Source organism: Gymnoscopelus microlampas, assembly GCF_963454915.1.
Source record: "Gymnoscopelus microlampas genome assembly, chromosome: 16".
In the NCBI taxonomy this organism is placed as follows: domain Eukaryota; kingdom Metazoa; phylum Chordata; class Actinopteri; order Myctophiformes; family Myctophidae; genus Gymnoscopelus; species Gymnoscopelus microlampas.
In genome coordinates this window covers 43,194,947-43,212,186 of record NC_139953.1, presented here as the reverse complement: position 1 = coordinate 43,212,186, position 17,240 = coordinate 43,194,947, and the positions used below count along the sequence as shown (strand labels likewise).

At 41.2% G+C, this 17,240-nt stretch overlaps 1 protein-coding gene across 1 annotated transcript; it reads right to left on the bottom strand.

The window, feature by feature from the left end:
• Window positions 1-14,860: 14,860 nt before the first annotated feature.
• On the bottom strand, window positions 14,861-15,736 carry LOC311062999 (isopentenyl-diphosphate Delta-isomerase 1-like; the record flags this gene model as incomplete). Its single annotated transcript, XM_084082216.1, has 1 exon — window positions 14,861-15,736. One exon carries the CDS (start codon window positions 15,734-15,736, stop codon window positions 14,861-14,863), a length of 876 nt encoding a protein of 291 aa, XP_083938342.1.
• Window positions 15,737-17,240: the final 1,504 nt, after the last annotated feature.

Genomic DNA, 17,240 nt, shown 5'->3' with positions numbered 1-17,240 from the left:
AAGGTTGTTGTTGTAATGCTAGCATGGCACTCTACTCCACTTGTAGTGTTGTATTTCTGGGGGTATGTGGCAATAAGACTTTAAGAGTGATGGGTCAGCAGTGGTGTAAAGTAACTGAGTACATTTACTCAAGTAATGTAAAAGAACAATTTTGAGGTATTTGTACTTTACATGAGTATTTCCAATTTCCCATTATTTTACTTCTACTCCACTACAACTCAGAGGGAAATATTGTACTTTTACTCTACTTTTACTTTGCATATTTCGGTTATTATTACAAAACATAGATCAACCACTTCAGCCCTATATACATTTCGGCCATTTGAAAATGGCAGATCTACAAGCTCACAATGCGTCGCGATGCGACTCATTGTGAGCTTGTAGATCTGCTATTTTCAAAAGATTTTCATACATTTGAAAACTTGAAATGGGACATTCTGCATAGTAAGTACATTTTGATGCGAATACTTTTTCTACATTGCATTATTGATACTTTTACTTAAGTAAAAAAAAATTAGTATACTTTTCCACTACTGAATGCTAGCATGGCACTCTACTCACTTGTGGTGTTGTATTTCTGGTGGCATGTGCAATAAGCGTGATGGATCGTATAGCAACTATGGAGATACCTTTATGGTTTGTTTTAAAGCTGCTTCCTTCCTTGCCAGACAGACACGGCTTGTTATGTACAGGACGATCATTAGTTTAGAGCAGGAGTCTTCAACAGGGGGTCCGGGACCCCTAAGGGGTCCTTAGAGTTACTACAGGGGGGTTTCCAAATCTTTGTGTGAAGGGAACTTTTTTGCTTTGTTTTGCATTAACCATGCACTTGGTCCCTATAGCATCCCTAATTCCCTATTCTGAGGGGAACATTAGCCAAAAATAACAGATCTACAAGCACAGTGAGCTCGTAGATTGGCCATTTTCAGCTGAATCTAACGTAATGTAAGGTAATAATAGCAGACCTACTGTTCCATTGACGTGCCTATAGTGTGAGGGCTTGTTCTGTCTTATTTCACTTTGACGTGTGCCTTTGACTTTTATTGTTGTGATATGTTTTTTCTGTTTCTTTTCTTTGTTATATTGTCCACTATGAATTGAGTACAAAGGACCCCAATAGAAACAAGCCAATGGTTTTTCATTCCTATTAGCTGACTAGTACTTTCATGTGCTTTTTTCTGCTTCTAATAAAGTATTCAATAAAGTCCATATAGGTTTTTTTTGTTAATTCTTCTATTAATGTTTTATTTGTAATAGATGTGTATATTCCACATAATCATTTTATCTTATGAATGTACAAATATTCCCAGAGAATGCCACTTCTCAAGCCCCTGGAGGGTTTTTAGGCATACTCCTTCACATTTTACTGAATCTTTGTATCATTTTTTAAATTCTCTTGTAAGTGAAAATAAACAAATAAACTGTACATTATACAACTCAAACAAAGTATTTCTCTTAGTTGTTCAAATATGATTATTTTGCCGGGATCCTGTCCTGGAAAGTTTGGGAACCACAACCATTGCCCTAGAACAGGGGTCTTCAACGTTTTCAGGCCAAGAACCCCCTAGCTGAGAGAGAGATGAAGCAGGGACCCCCACTAGTTGTATAAAATTGTGTTTCAGATTGTTTACTTGGTTTGCTCTTTTTTCCCTCTACACCTATACCTCTTTGCCAAAAATAGCTCTCAAAGTTCCCCTCAGAAAAGAGATGTTAGGGTTCAGGTTAATGTAAAAAATAAATCTGATCACACAAAGATTTGGCGGACCCCCTGTAGTAACTCTGAGGTCCCGGACCCCCTGTTGAAGACCCCTGCCCTAGAAAGTAGACACTCTGCGAATGCAGGCTAATTGGTAAACACTCCCTAAGCAGGCTTCAATGAGCGGGCTCTTTAAAACCCTCCGGTAGCCCCGCCCCCTTCCCCCAAACAACAGACAGAGAGAGACTCCATTACAACAAGCTGTTCTGTTATGTTGTTATGTTTGGAGGGAAAAAAGAGCGAAATAAATAAACAACTTGTCAGTGTTTGTCAGGGAGTGAGGTTGAAAGACTCCTCCTGCGTTGGCCGTTTTCTTTCCAAATGTGTTTACTCTGGTAACCGCCTTCCAAGGAAAGGCACCATGTAACCGTTTACTCTCCAGGTAAGTTAACGTGTGTGTGTGTGTGTGTGTGTGTGTGTGTGTGCGCGTGCGTGTTGTGTTTATGTTTGTGCGTGCGTGTGTGTGTGTGTGTGTGTGTGTGTGTGTGTGTGTGTGTGTTTATGTTTGTGTTTGTGTGTGTGTGTGCGTGCGTGCGTGCGTGCGTGCGTGTGTGCGTGCGTTTGTGTGTGTGTGTGTGTGTGTGTGTGTGTTGAAACAGTGTGTCCTTGTCCTATACTTTTATTGACCAAATAAATACACAATGTTTTGTTGGGGTGTCACAGCACCGGATATCCTCTTATGAAACTTAATTCTCAACTGTTTAGCAATGATTGATTAATTGAAAGTGATATTGCAGCAAGTTTTACAACCTGAATAGTACATCTAGATTTATATTTAATCTCTCTATTTATTGCAAGGTGCCCTAGTCAGAGTTCTTGGTGTAGGTCTTTTATAATGTGTGTATGTTTAAAATGCCACCAGATAGTGAGGACAAAATAAATCAATGTGTGTAGGGAAGAGAAACATGTTTAGGCCTACTATTAAACCAATTATTTGACTCTGATGAATTGAAAGCATGAATGCATTTTTCAAGGTCTGCAATGACCAAAATATTTTTTAGCAATGTTTCTGAGCTGGAAGAAGCATTATTTTACAACTACTTCATGCAGTGGTGGAAGAAGTAGCCTACTCACATTTTGTACTTAAGTAAAAGTACCAATACCACTATATAGACATACTCTGTTACAAATAAAAGTATTCACATTAAAATACTTAACTACTGAAAGTAAAAGTGCTCATTTTGCAGAATGTCCCATTTCCCAAATGTATATATATTTTTTGGAAAATAGCAGATCTACAAGCTCACAATGCGTCGCTTTGCGATGTGTTGTGTTAATGCATGGCATGTTTTGAAATAATAATCAAATTCTACTTAGTAACTAAAGTTTAAAAAAAATGTAGTGGACTCTGGAGTAAAAAGTACAATATAGGCCTCTGAGATGTCATGGATTAAAAGTATAGAAACTTGGAAATACTCCAGTAAAGTGAAATCCCTCAAAAGTGTACAGTACTTTAGTAAATGTACTTTACTTTACACCAGTGACTATATGTATGTAACACGTACTCTGCTCAATCTAGGCATTATAATGTCCCTTTGTAAGTGCAGTTCTACCGTTGTGGCAGTAATTATTACACAATTTACAGTAAAAAAAACATAAAATGTAAAAATACTATACTCATGTAAAATATTCAAAATATTTTGAGAAATCTAAAGGATGTACGTATCCCCCTGTTCAATGTAGAGTTTGTTGAGCGTCAGTATATGGTTTAGAAGCAATTGACAATACAAATTACAAATAAAGTTGAGTAGGCTACTTTGTTGATGGCCCTGAATATCGTGGAAATGTATCCACGATATTCAAATCTTTTGAGAAGGATCTCACATTATTTTGGGAGCATTATTAAGACGATGTGCAGACCTTCTCTTTCCTTTACAAACTATCCAATATAAAACTAACTTACTACTGCGGCCTGTTTGTTTGTTTGTTTGTTTTGTTTCAGACACTCAAGGCTTATGGTGTTCCTCCCAACCTCCTCTGGACCCTAGGAGCCATGCACACAGGCACTACGAATCTCCATGCAAGCCCCGGTCTCCGCTGCAGCTGAATACTGCGTAGAAGACCCACATGCCGAAAAGGTTGATACTGGCATTAACAACGCTCTCCGGATCATAACTGTGTCATCTGGGGACCCCCCCAAAATCATGTTGGCACCGACCCACAGGTTGAGAACCACTGCTCTAAACAGACTCGAGTCCTGCACCTATGCAACAAGGCGGCACAAGAGCTGCTCAGTTCTATCCCTGAGGACCTAATGTCTACAAAGGCATGAATGGAGGCACCCTGGAAGCAGGAGTGGGAGTCAGCGTTGTCACCGCTACGTCTGGGACCCAGGAGACGGCATCAAAGGAGAAGACCTGGCACGCCGGGGACGGAACGGAATGGGACCGGTTGGTCACTGCCATTGACACCGGGATCTCCCAGCTGGAGAGGAAAGTACATGGCGAGCTAGCCAGGTGTATGGAGACGCCGCAACTGATGAAGTCAAGTAGAAGACGGCTCAAGGTAGGGTTTTCTTTTCTTTTTTCCCCACTTTTTCTATACTGCTGCTGCTTGGGTTGTATGCTGTGCGTATAGTAATGTGATTCAAACTATTGCTGTCATTTTGGGAGTTGGGACCAGCGTTGATTTTGACTAATATTTTGGTCTAGTTTTTGTGTAGTGTAATGCGACTCTTGGGATCGCGTTGATGGCCTATTCTCTCTAGGTAGGCCTATTCCTCATGGCCATTATTCATTCATTCCGTCTTTCTATCTTTCTTTCTTTCTCTCTCAAAACAGTTGCTGTATGTTCCCCAAGTGTACGTCAGTGACGTACAGACTGTGTTTTAGGGTTATTTGCTGTGCACGTTAGGTCTATGTCTTCCGTATTGACGTTGATGTGACGAGGAAATCCTTGGCAATTTGAATCTTCAAAATGTGATGTATTTTATGATAATACTGTTAGCACAGTCATATCTGAAAACCAACACTGGTATTGGCCTAATTGAATGCTGTCACTCAGCTTAAAGAGTTGGATTATAGGAAACATACAGTACTAGCATCATATCCAGAGGGTGTACTTGTAGCGGACTCCCTCTTTTCCCGGTGTTTTGCCCTGGTGGACGGGGTTTTGAGGTTAGGTTTGGCATAATTTCTGTGAGGTTAAGGTTAGGGTTCGGCATAGTGTTTGTGAGGTTAGGTTTAAGGTTAGTGTAGCGGCCCCCACCGAAAGATGGTCAAGACTTGAACTGATGATTATGAATTTATTAAAATCCAAAGACCACCGTAAGAACTGACAAGACAGTACAAAAACACAAACAAAAATACTCTGTTAGTTTCACACATTTTGTGAAAGAACAACAATACCATAACATTAGTTCAAATAAGCTACAAATGTAAATAACCAAAACTGTACTGAAAGTACTTTTTAACATGGCTTTTACCATCAGTCAGCATTGCTGTAATTACTTTTAGAATGAACTAAGACAAATATGACTTCAAAATCATCACTTCTAATTAACTCGTTTTCCTTATTTTTAGCAGTTGTTTTTAACTCAATAAAACATAATGAAATGCCTTTTTATAACATTTTTAAGTGCATATAATGACATGAAATAATGACGTTTTTTAACCAAAGTGCATGAAATACTGTAACATCAAATACCTTCCTTTGCAATTCAAAATGCAAACCTTTCAATGTCAACACCTTTTACAGAAAGAGTAGCAAACTAAACTCTGGTCTAGTTAGTTATCACTATCCTTAGCACCATATACCTTTGTTGCAGAAAAACTTTTCTTTCATTTAATGTCCATCAATATACCGTATGCTGAACAGCATGTAAACAAAACAAGCAATGCATTTTTAGCAAAGACCCGTCCTTTTATAACCAAAAAACCCTGTGTTGTTTTGTATGCAGTAAGCACAGTCCATGGCTACTAACCTTATGCCTCTTCGGGGGGTGCTAAAACTATAATTGATCATCTCAAAAGATAAACAATATGCAATCTTTTTGCAGCTAGGAACAGCACATGCGTCTCCACACTGCTGTTGTGTCAAAACTGTCTCTCTGCGCAACGCGCAGGTAGTAACGTCGTCCAAAAGTATTTTCAAAATAAAAGCATTTGGCTCAAAACACAAAATAAAAGGATACCAACTTAAAGCATTATCTGTTCACCCAGGATATATAATATTTTAGTGCAAAACGTATTTGGGTTCTTTACAGTTAGGTTTAGGCATAGTTTTGGTGAAGTTAAAGGTTAAGGTTTAGGCGCAACCTGGGCGACACACCAATGAAAGAGTGAGTCCCCTTGTACTTGTACATCAAGATGCCTCATGATGGAAACAGGAGATAGGCTCCTGACCTTTGACCTTTGGGCCACATGGCTCAGGAACCGTTGGTCCCCCCCAAGGAAGAAGTGAAGAGTCTATTTTGAAAATATTGTGTGTAGAAAGTATAGATGTTTCTTTTGAAATGTAGAAACTAAAAGTCTTGAATCTTAAGTGAAAATACGTAGTACATAAAAACTATTCATAGGCCTAAGTACAGTAACACAGTAATTGTAGTTTGTTACTTCTCACTTCTGCTGATTGGCATACGTATAAATAAAACAAATATATATATATATGCTACCATTGACCCACAGCTGGCAGCCACTCCACAAATCTTTTAAATACAGCAATTTCCTGCCATTTACAGTTTCCTTCAGCTGTGTTGACACACCCATGATAAGAACTCAACTCAAGTCCATATACGGAAATAAGGCCAGGTAGTGGGTACACAAAAGAAAAACGGCAGCATTAGATGAAATGTGTCTTTTGTCAGTGACAAGGCATGAATTGTTCTGGTAATGGCAGTCATAAGTTGGCTACTATAGCAACATTCCCACATCAGGCATAATGGTGGAAAGTTTCAAATGTTGCTTGTGGTATTGTGCAGTGGTTCTTCTCAACCTGTGGGTCGGGACCCCCAGGGGGGGTACCCACATGATTTTAGGGGGTCCCCAGATGACAGTAAAGTGACGATGTAAGGACAAGAAAGTAGAAAAAAAGACCATAACTGCATCAAAAGTAATCAACAAACTATACAATTAAAACTGGTCAAACATTGGCCAAATTGTCAAATAATATAAGAAAGTGACAAAAAAAATGAAATTTGTTGTGACTGCTCATAAGTCTGACATCCCACTACTCCGACTACGTGGCTTCCGTGCGGTTAGGGTTAGTAATGTCGGAACAATGACATGTCGGAACAATGACATGTAACCGTTGTGACCTTGTAGACCTGCTATTTTCACAATATTTATCTGTGGAACAGAGTCAAACTAAATGCAATGCCTACAATTCCAAGTGCTTGTCAGGGTGGGGGGTCCCTCTCAGGTCAGGAATCTAGGCCAGCACTTGACCATGTGCAGCCGCATGCTGGTCTTTCTGTGGGGCTGAATGGGCAATAATACCACACCAGATACACATACTGTACATGAGGGCAAGCAAACACACACACACACACACACACACACACACACACACACACACACACACACACACACACACACACACACACACACACACACACACACACACACACACACACACACACACACACACTGTGGTTACGTTTCATGCCAGCTCCCATGGTTTTCCTGCATGTGTCAGCCAGCGTGTCACTGGTCTGGTCCCACAGACATACAGTAGAGAGTGTGTGTAAAACTCTCTAAATGAACCATTTACTTTCATATCGTTGCTGTTGGACAGAAACCTATTCTCTCCATATTTCAACCTTTTGTGTTTTTTCATGAATTAATGCCATACATAATCATACTACAGCGTCACACTAAAGTATCAAAAATAGCAGATCCACAAGCGGAGCGACGCGTTTGAGCTTGTCGATCTGCTATTTTTGCAATTGTTTTTATTTGAATCTGAAAAGTAACAGTTATGGACATAACTGAGCTTTCCACCAGACAGAGACGATATGCTTCCTACTATGATCAGTTAGGAGTTTTTTCCTTTTTTTTTTCTTAAATGTTTTATCCCACAATTTTGTAACCCATTTTTTCACCCAGTGCCAATCGTCCACAGTATGTAATCCTACTCTCTGCCAGCCTAGGGAGAGCCCAGAAATGAGATAGGAGTTTTTGTCATGGGCACTGATTGGAATTCAACACCCATGTGTTTCCCCAAACATAGGCTACATTTTAGTCACTGATCCACCTTTCCCACAATTAAAATAAAGAAATAAACAGACTATTTAAAAACTAATACTTTTTCAAACAAACAAAAACATTTTTTTTCCTGAAATTATTTAGAAATAAAACCTAGAGAAATGTTAAGACATTTAAAAACAAATTGCAGATCTACAATCTCACAGCACTACAAGCTTTCCTGTACACACACACGTGCGCGCGCACACACACACACACACACACACACACACACACACACACACACACACACACACACACACACACACACACACACACACACACAGCTGTGTGTGTGCGGGGCACAGTCAGTCACCCCACTGCTGTAGTAAGTGACAGTTTCCTGGAGTCTTTTCCAGGCATTAAATGTTGAATTACGACACAAAATCCTGTGTATATTGTAATCTTACCCATGATGATGATGATGATGATGACCTGCATTCTGGCAAACCCCTCTCAGAGAGCAGAGAGAGGGCAGCCAGCACAATCTGAGAAAGCACACAACAGGTAGTATTTCTATCACATGACAGACCCGGGGGGGGATTTTTCAGTTTTCCACCACCACCGGGGTCACAAAAGGGCGACGGTGGAGCAAAGAGCTAATGAGCAACACGAACCACAACAAAAGTTGTGTGTGACACATGGTCATGAGGTTCGTTTCAGCTCAACCTGTTCTGTGGTGTTTGAACGTGACTTGTCACATTTTCATTATCATACCACCATGTGGGAAAGCACCCTCAGTCACCATGTGGGGGGTTACTCAGCAACTAAAGGTCTATTATGCAGCACAAGCTTCCATTCTGCTTCAACTCTGTGATTCGACATTTTTACCCCGGATGATTGAACTCTCTCTCTCTCTATTTCTGGGTCATGAGAGCTGTTGCGTCATCATGACTGGGTGAAACTTCTTTGTTTCTCTTTCACACACATTTCATGCAACGGTTATATCAGCGTTCAGCATCACTTAGCACCTGTTTACTAGAGCATTGGTTCTCAGAGTGGGGTCCGGGGACCCCCAGGGGTCCTTGGGGGGGGGGGGGTACCAGGGGGTCCCCAGCAAAATTAGTTAATTATGCCTCACAATCATTTGAACCCCTTTATCCATATTTTATCATTTGGCTATTCAAAAATAGCAGATCTACAAGCTCATAGTGCGGCACCGAGTGCCGCGCTATGAGCTTGTAGGTCTGCTATTTTTGAAAAATCTTGAAAATGCATGCAAATCTTTAAAAAAAATGTTTTTAAAGCCAAACATTTTTAACACAAATCTTTGCTTCTGGGGGTCCCTGGCACAACATATTTTCAGGTGGGGGTCCGCGGCCATGTACACATCAATTTGGGGGTCCTTGGCACGAAAACAATTGAGAACCACTGTACTAGAGTAATAGGACTGCTGATTAACAATGATGAAGGATATTTTGTGAAAAATACAAAAAAATTTGAAAAACGTACATTTGATCAAAGGTTCAATTTGAGAACATTTAACTTAAGCAACCACATATTTTTTGTCTATTAAGTATACTGTATAATTATATTAAACTTCTATGCAAATATACAAGCTCATAGTGCGGCACCGCCACACTATGAGCTTGTAGATCTGCTATTTATTTATTTTTATCGTGAACATTTGTTTAAATCTTTGAATATATATATTTTTTAAAGCGAACATTTCTAAAATACCCCAAACTTTGAGTTACAAATGTGCAAAAATGTATATAGGGCTGAAGTGGTTACTGTATGTTTTGTAATAATAATCAAAATCTACAAAGTACATAACTAGTAACTGAAGTTTTCAAATAATTGTAGTTTGTAATTGTAGTATTATAAACTGTACATACTCCAGTAAAGTAAAAATACCTCAAAATTGTACTTAAGTACAGTACTTGAGTACTTAGTTACTTTACACCACTGTTTACCAGTGAGGTAAATAGGGCACACTATTACAGTCTGTCCCTTTTTCTTTAGAAAGTGTTGTTATGTTTGGGTCAATAACCCCATCAGTCAACACTAATGGAGGCTCAATCCTTTGATGATCACACCGTGGAGTTTCAATAGAATCCTTTGATCTGTATCCACACAGACAGGCACATGTCCATATAAGGTCATAATCTTAGGCGACCGACCACACAGATGGGTCAATAGAATGATGATGTCACTATGAGTCACACAGACAACCAGGAAGAAAATGAGCTTTTGTAATGATGATTAAATTACATGATGGCTCACACACACGCACATGCATACGCACACGCACACACACCTTCCCCTGCATACAGTACACTTGACTTAGCGATGTCCTAAGTTAGGCCTACATCATATCGTCTCTGTCAGGTGGAAACTTCATATGTCCAAAACTGTTACTTTTCAGGATTCAAGTTCAAAAATGGCAAAAGTGGAAGATCTACAAGCTCAAATCGATAGCTCTTCTATCACTCGAGTCTCTGTACTCTCACGTAGCTCTTTTTCTTGGTCATAGCATTGCATTTTGACTCTTGCCCAGTGACACACCTATTGCAGCAACTTTTGCGACTAATTACAACACTGTGTTGTCAGGCATCGTGCCATCCTCAGTGACCTCATTAGCCCCATAAGTCATTCAAATCTCTAAAGTCAGAATTGGCAAAACGGCTCATTGTCACGAAACTCTTTTAATCTTTTCTGAGAGTCTCCGACAGTTGGTTAACCCATTAAGACCTGAGGCATCTACAAATGCCTTCTAAATCCTAACAGTTGTCTGAAAAACATGTTATATTGTTGCTTTCTCCATATTTTACCTTTTGAATTCTTTTCATAATTTAACGTCATACTTGATCATACATCATCATCATCATCAGGTGTCTTGCTTGGCGGCGGGGGCGTCGCCATGCGTAGAGCCAATCAGCTTCACCAATCTTCTCCATGTGGGTGGGTCCGGTGCTAGGGGCTCGGCTTCAGGCAGCGACAGGCCCGTTAGGTGTAGTACAGTAGGTCCATGGTGATCATGGCATCAATCCATCGAGTGCGGGGGGGGGCTCCGTGGGGGCGTTTCCACCCGGCGGCTTTTGGTTCTTACATTTCATACATTTTCAAATATATAAAAAAAAAACAGAAATAGCTGATCTACAAGCTTACAACGGGTCACTTCATGATGCATTGTAAGCTTGTAGATCAGCTATTTCTGCTATTTTTACATTACAATTACAGTTATTAAATGTCAATACTTTCTTTGTATGTTTACGTTATTTGTCATATGTGCAATATTTGATTATGAAGTCTAAAAGGCAAACAGAAATTACATTTGTATTCTTATGTTCGAATGTTCAATGCAGACACATTGTTAAATGGACTCTGGCCCGTTACTGACCTGTAAGGGTCCATTTAACCCTTACAGATAAGTTAATGTTCTAGCAACCAGTAAGCTAGAACATAATTATGCTCAGACCTTCACCAAGGTGAACAGTTTGTCGAGAGGTTTGTCTAGAAGGTGTTGCTGTCTGATTGCAGGATGAATGAACCTTATTGATTTTGGTGACTCCATGGCCTTTCTTCTACAAGAACCATGCACACAATAGCCTTCTCAGTTGTTTTGCTTTTAAAGGGGAACTAAACCCGAGGCAAAGTTTGTGAGTTTGCTTCCTGTTCAAAAACAAGACCAGGAGACCTGGTTCTGCCAGACCCAGAATAAACTCCCTTTTATGCCCATGTATGGACGAAAGGGGGACGAAATTCAGAGGTCCCTTTTATGTCCATGTATGGACGAAAGGGGGACAGACTTTTCCACAAAGTGGACAGACTTTTATGCCCATGTATGGACGAAAGGGAGACAAAGCCTCATGAAGGCCGACCCCTTGGGTCTGGCAATAATCAATAATGAAATGAATATCGGGTGTGTTACTGTAGATTTAGGTGTGCCAATGTGATCATGCCAAGATGGTAATAATGCCAATGCTTGCTCTTTGCCACACCTACATTTAAACAGATCCGTTATTAACTTTATTAGCTGCAGCTGTGTTGCTTACGCCACTGTCCCAACTAAGCTTAGCCTAGTCCTTTAGGACATTTCTTTTTACCTTTTAGATGGCAGCAAACTCACAACATTAACAGATACTGTTGGATTGTAGAGTGAAGAGTAAGTAAAGTTGTAAACACAGTTGTATGAAACGGCCTCGTCTACTTGTGCTTTATACCAGGGGTCTTCAACAGGGGGTCCGTGACCCCTAGGGGGTCCTCAGAGTTACTACAGGGGGGCCACCAAATCTTCGTGATTTTTTACATTAACCACTTCAACCAAGCATCCCTATTCTGAGAACTTTAGCCAAAAATAGCAGATCTACAAGCACACAACGCCTCGCGCTGCGAGGCGTTGTGCGCTTGTAGATCTGCTATTTTCGGCTAAAGAGGTTTGGTGTAGGTGGAAAAAGGAGCAGATCAAGTACAGAGTGGGTCAAGTTTACTTAGTATGGACGGTTCATGTGGTTAAAAGTCCGAAAACACACATGACCATGAATCCAACACTGATGACAGTGCTGTCAAACAAGTCTATGAAGCTATCTATGAAATCTATGAAAAGATTATATTCTAAATACAATATACTATAATGGGGGTCCCTCCCTGGTTTATCTATCTCTCAGCCAAGGGGTCCTTGGACTGAAAACGTTGAAGACCCTTGCTTTATACCAGTGGTTCTCAAACTTTTTCATGTCAAGCACTATATTCTCCCTATACCCCTTCCTGCCACCTTCTGCCTCCATTGATGCTAGTGTTGGCCAAGATGGCTGCCACGTGGACAAACTGTAACTCGGTCACTCGCTCTCATGTTTTGGTTTTTCATGGTTTGTTTTCTTGACCACAAGAGTATTAAGAATGAAATTTAGATAGCTTGTTATTTAAATGGACGCTGGGTTCGTTGTGTACCTGGTATCACATAGTTTCAATGTATATATTAGTTTCCTGAGGCACTACATTGTCTCTGATGTGTTTACCTTGCTTATAGTAAGTCGCTTTGGATAAGAGCGTCTGCTATGCCTAAATTGTGAATTGCATGCCCCAAAGGAGTGGGGACCAAATTATAATTAAGCCCCAGTGGTGGCCTACCGTGCCTTTTCAAGGCTACTTTCACTGTGTTATGTACTTGTACACCGTACTGTTAATATTGCCGATTTTTTTAATCAATACAAAAAGTTGAGAACGATGCAAGTACCAATATCACAATGTAGGAATACTCAAAATATACTTAAAATACAAAAAATGTAAAAGTACTCATTCAATACGTATACAATTCTTTTGAAAATTGCATATCTACAAGCTTGTAGATCGGCTATTTTCAAATAGCCGAAGTATATATAGTATATGAGTTTCATTTTGTTTTTCACTTCCACTGTACAATGATGTAAGAAATTCTTTATTTGAAAAAAAATGCATTATAAGAATCCAGATTTTTTCTGAATGTTGGCTGTTCAATAAGGCAGAAGTTTGTTTTTGTATCGGGCTGAAGTGGTTAATGTATGTTTTGTAATCAAAATCTACAAAGTAACTAGTAACTAAAGATTACAAATAACTGTAGTGGAGTAAAAAGTACAATATGTGCCTCTGAGATGTACTGTAGTGAAGTGAAAGTACCAAAAATTGAGAATTTGCAAATTTTTGCACAGCAAATGCCAGGGTTCTATGCTCATCTAGAATTGAAGGCCAGGGACCAGTGAGTTTTTAATAAAGATGTAAAAACCACTAGGGACTGGGCAGAACGAATAAGGAGAGGCAAACTGTTCCACAGCATAGGGGCAGCCGCTGCAAAGGCTCCGTCACCTCAGTTCTTATGCGAGGCAACATCCAGAAGTCACATGACCTCAAAGTTTTAGCTAGGGTGTGGTATAGCCCACAGAGGAACCAGCCCATTTAGGTCTTTAACAACCCATTGAGACCTGAAGCCGATTCTACATGTCTCCTAAATCTCAACAGTTTTCTGAAAAACGTATGTTTCTATATCAGTGGTTCTCAAACTGTTTCATGTCAAGGACCCCCAAAATTATATGTATTTGGCCGCTGACCCCATCAAAATATTTTGTTCCAGGGACCCCCAGGAGCAAAGATTTGAGTTAAAAATGTTCGCTTTAAAAATATATGTATTCAGAGATTTGCACACATTTTCACGATTTTTCAAAAATAGCAGATCTACAAGCTCGTAGCGCGGCACTCTGTGCCGCGCTATGAGCTTGTATATCTGCTATTTTTGAATAGCCCAAAGTGTAAAATAATGCTTTTTTAGCTCAAATCTAAAAATGACACAGTTCCAGGTCTTAATGGGTTAAAAACAAACAAAAGCTTCAAATCAATTCTATTATGGACGGGGAGACAGTGGAGTGAGGCCAGAACTGGGATTGATGTGGTCACACCTTTTCTTACCAGTGAGGAGGCAAGCAGCTGCGACCGGTCAATGCTCACATACAGGGAGATGCAGTGATCAAGCCTCGACGAAATGAAGGCATTCATTTCCATCTCTAGATCCTTCAGGGAGAGATGGGCCTTTATCTAGGGCTAAAATCTAAGCTGGAAAAAGCTGGTTTTGACTGTTTGTTACTAGTTTTTGAGCGGTGCAACCGCTCCTATAAGAGGGTTTAGGACCCATCCGTGGCGAAAGTTTTTCTTTCCGTCGTGAAAATTTGTCTTTCGCTGTGACGCCATGCTGTGGAAAACACGCCCATAGGCTAAGCTTTGTAGGACGTGCTGTGATTGGCTAGCGAGACACATGATGAAATTAACTTCAAACTTCGCAGACGCGCTGTGATTGGCTAGCGAGACGCATGATGAAATTAATAATAATGTAAAAAATGTAAGCACGTCACTTTGCAGGACGTGCTGTGATTGGCTACCGAGATGCATGATGAAATTAATAACTCATAAATATCACCGCTCACTTCACACTGTGTGTGATTTTTACTTCATATTAGAGGGTGGTGTGAGTGTGTGGACCCATGCGTTGGATGTGGCTGTGATCCACGAACCGCTTCAGGTCGCGCAGGTTGTCCCACCACTCGAAGAGGAGGGTCTCGGCGATGAGACCGAACCAAGGCGTGATCTCCAGCTCCTTGCGCTTTGCCTTCTCCATCACCTCCTTCAGCTCCTCCCTGGTGACGTAGCGGTGGCTCTTGACCTCGTTGGGGTCGGGGCGCACCTCCACGTCCTTCTGCACGAGGAGGACGTAGTCGATCTCGTGCTCTCCCCACACGCCGTCCGACCGGGCCTTGTAGTGGATCCTCGTCAGGTACGTCATCTCGTCCGGCGTCACCTGTTCCGCGGGGATTCCCAGTTCGGCTTCGAGTCGTCTCTGAGCGGCTCTCCTGACTCCCATGGCGTCCCTCTCCTCTAGCTCACTGGCGGTGTGCAGAGGGTGACTGCAGCACGCGTTCGTGAAACAGCCCGGAAAGGTGATCTTGGCGTCGGACCTCTGTTGCAAGAGCAGCTTCTCTTCGCCGTCGAAAATGAAGACGCTGAAGGCTCTGTGCAACGAACCTCTGTCGATGTTGGAGTTCAGGTGGCAGTTCTTCTTGGTGTCTGCTCCGATCGTGCGGTCGTCGTGGTCGACGAGGATGCACATCTCCGAGAGGAGCTGCACCTGCTTCTCGTCGAGGTCGTCCGTGTTTATTTCAGACGGGGTGCGACCGTCTTCCGGTTGCTTGCCGGAGAGGAGCAGCCTCTGCTGGTCAGGGTGATCGCCTCCCATGTCCTGGATTTTGGCCTTGACGTTCTCAGTGTTATTATCGTTTGGCTCAACCTCCAGGGCCGTGGTCTTGCCAGTAACGGTCTTCGCAAAAATCGGCATGTTTGCCCAATTGAGTCGATGCTACTGTGACTAAGCTGTAAGATGGTATCTAGTCCTCCTTCATCTGCAAATTATTTTTCTATACTACGTGTACCCACGTTTGAAAGGCACGACAACGCCTTTCAAATCAGCACTCTGCAAGCTGCAATGTTTGAACTCTCTCTTTTATGTTGGTGGTGACATCACAGTTCCAGACTCACATCGAGCACCGAAGTCTGACATCACTGCCGCTAGAGGGCCCTATCCCCCTGGGTCACTGCATAATTTTTTTGTGGTGGAATTACAAAAATTCCATCATTTTATATTTGAGATAAATTACGTCAATGTTATTCTCTCCGCCAGGAGAGTTTGTTTTCACTTTCTGAAACTGGGACTAACATTGGTCAAGCCTCACGTGACACGTGACAATACGGTGAAATAGTGTGATCCGATTGGCTAGTGACGTATAGCGGCCTATAAAATACATATGTCACTTTGAAAGTGTCTGTGCCACTTTCAAAGTGAGGTAAGACAGTTCCAACAATCCTGCATGCAAAGCAGATACTTTAATTAAGCTAAAGCCTCTCTAGATGGGAAGGCCTCGATCCTACAAATGCTTAGTTAACAGCTAAGCGCCCAAGCCAGCGAGCAAGATTTCGAGTTGACATGGCTGAGAAATGGACAGATAGGACACTTACACAGACAGGAGGGATAGGACACTTATACAGACAAGACGGATAGAACACTTATACAGACAGGACGGATAGGACACTTATACAGACAAGACGGATAGGACACTTATACAGACAGGACGGATAGGACACTTATACAGACAGGATGGATAGGACAGTTAGAACATAAGAATTAGAACATTCCCAACATTCCCAACACAAGTCTGCTGGCGGAGAGTTGTGCTCCGAGGAGCACTTTTTCTAGTTATACATTGTTATTATACAGACTGTGAAAAGAAATATGAACAGTGTCACTGTGACATCACCCATTGGTTCATGGAGTCCCATTTAGAAGCCTTGAGTTCAGTAGATCCATCGTCACCATAATTGGAAACATGGACGAAGTGTCCATATTTGGACGAGCTAGTCTATAGTTCAGGCGCCTTCAACAGGGGGTCCGGGACCCCTAAGGGGTCCTCAGAGTTACTACAGGGGGGGCCGCCAAATCTTTGAGTGATAGGAACTTTTTATTTTATTTTTATTAACCAATTCAGCCCTATAGTGTCCCTATTCTGAGAGGAACATTAGCCGAAAATAGCCGAATCGCGCTGCGGGGTGTTGTGAGCTTGTAGATTGGCTATTTTCAGCAAAGAGGTTTTGTTTAGAAGGAAAAGGGAACAAACCAAGTATAGAGCCAACGGTCAAGTTTAGTATTGAGGGTTTAAGTGGTTAAATGTCTGAAATAAACCAAAAAGGATTGATTTACACAACGATGAGGATAGTTAACGAAACTATCAATGAAATCTTTGAAAAAGTTTAATCTGCAACACAATTTTATACAATATGTAGGGTGG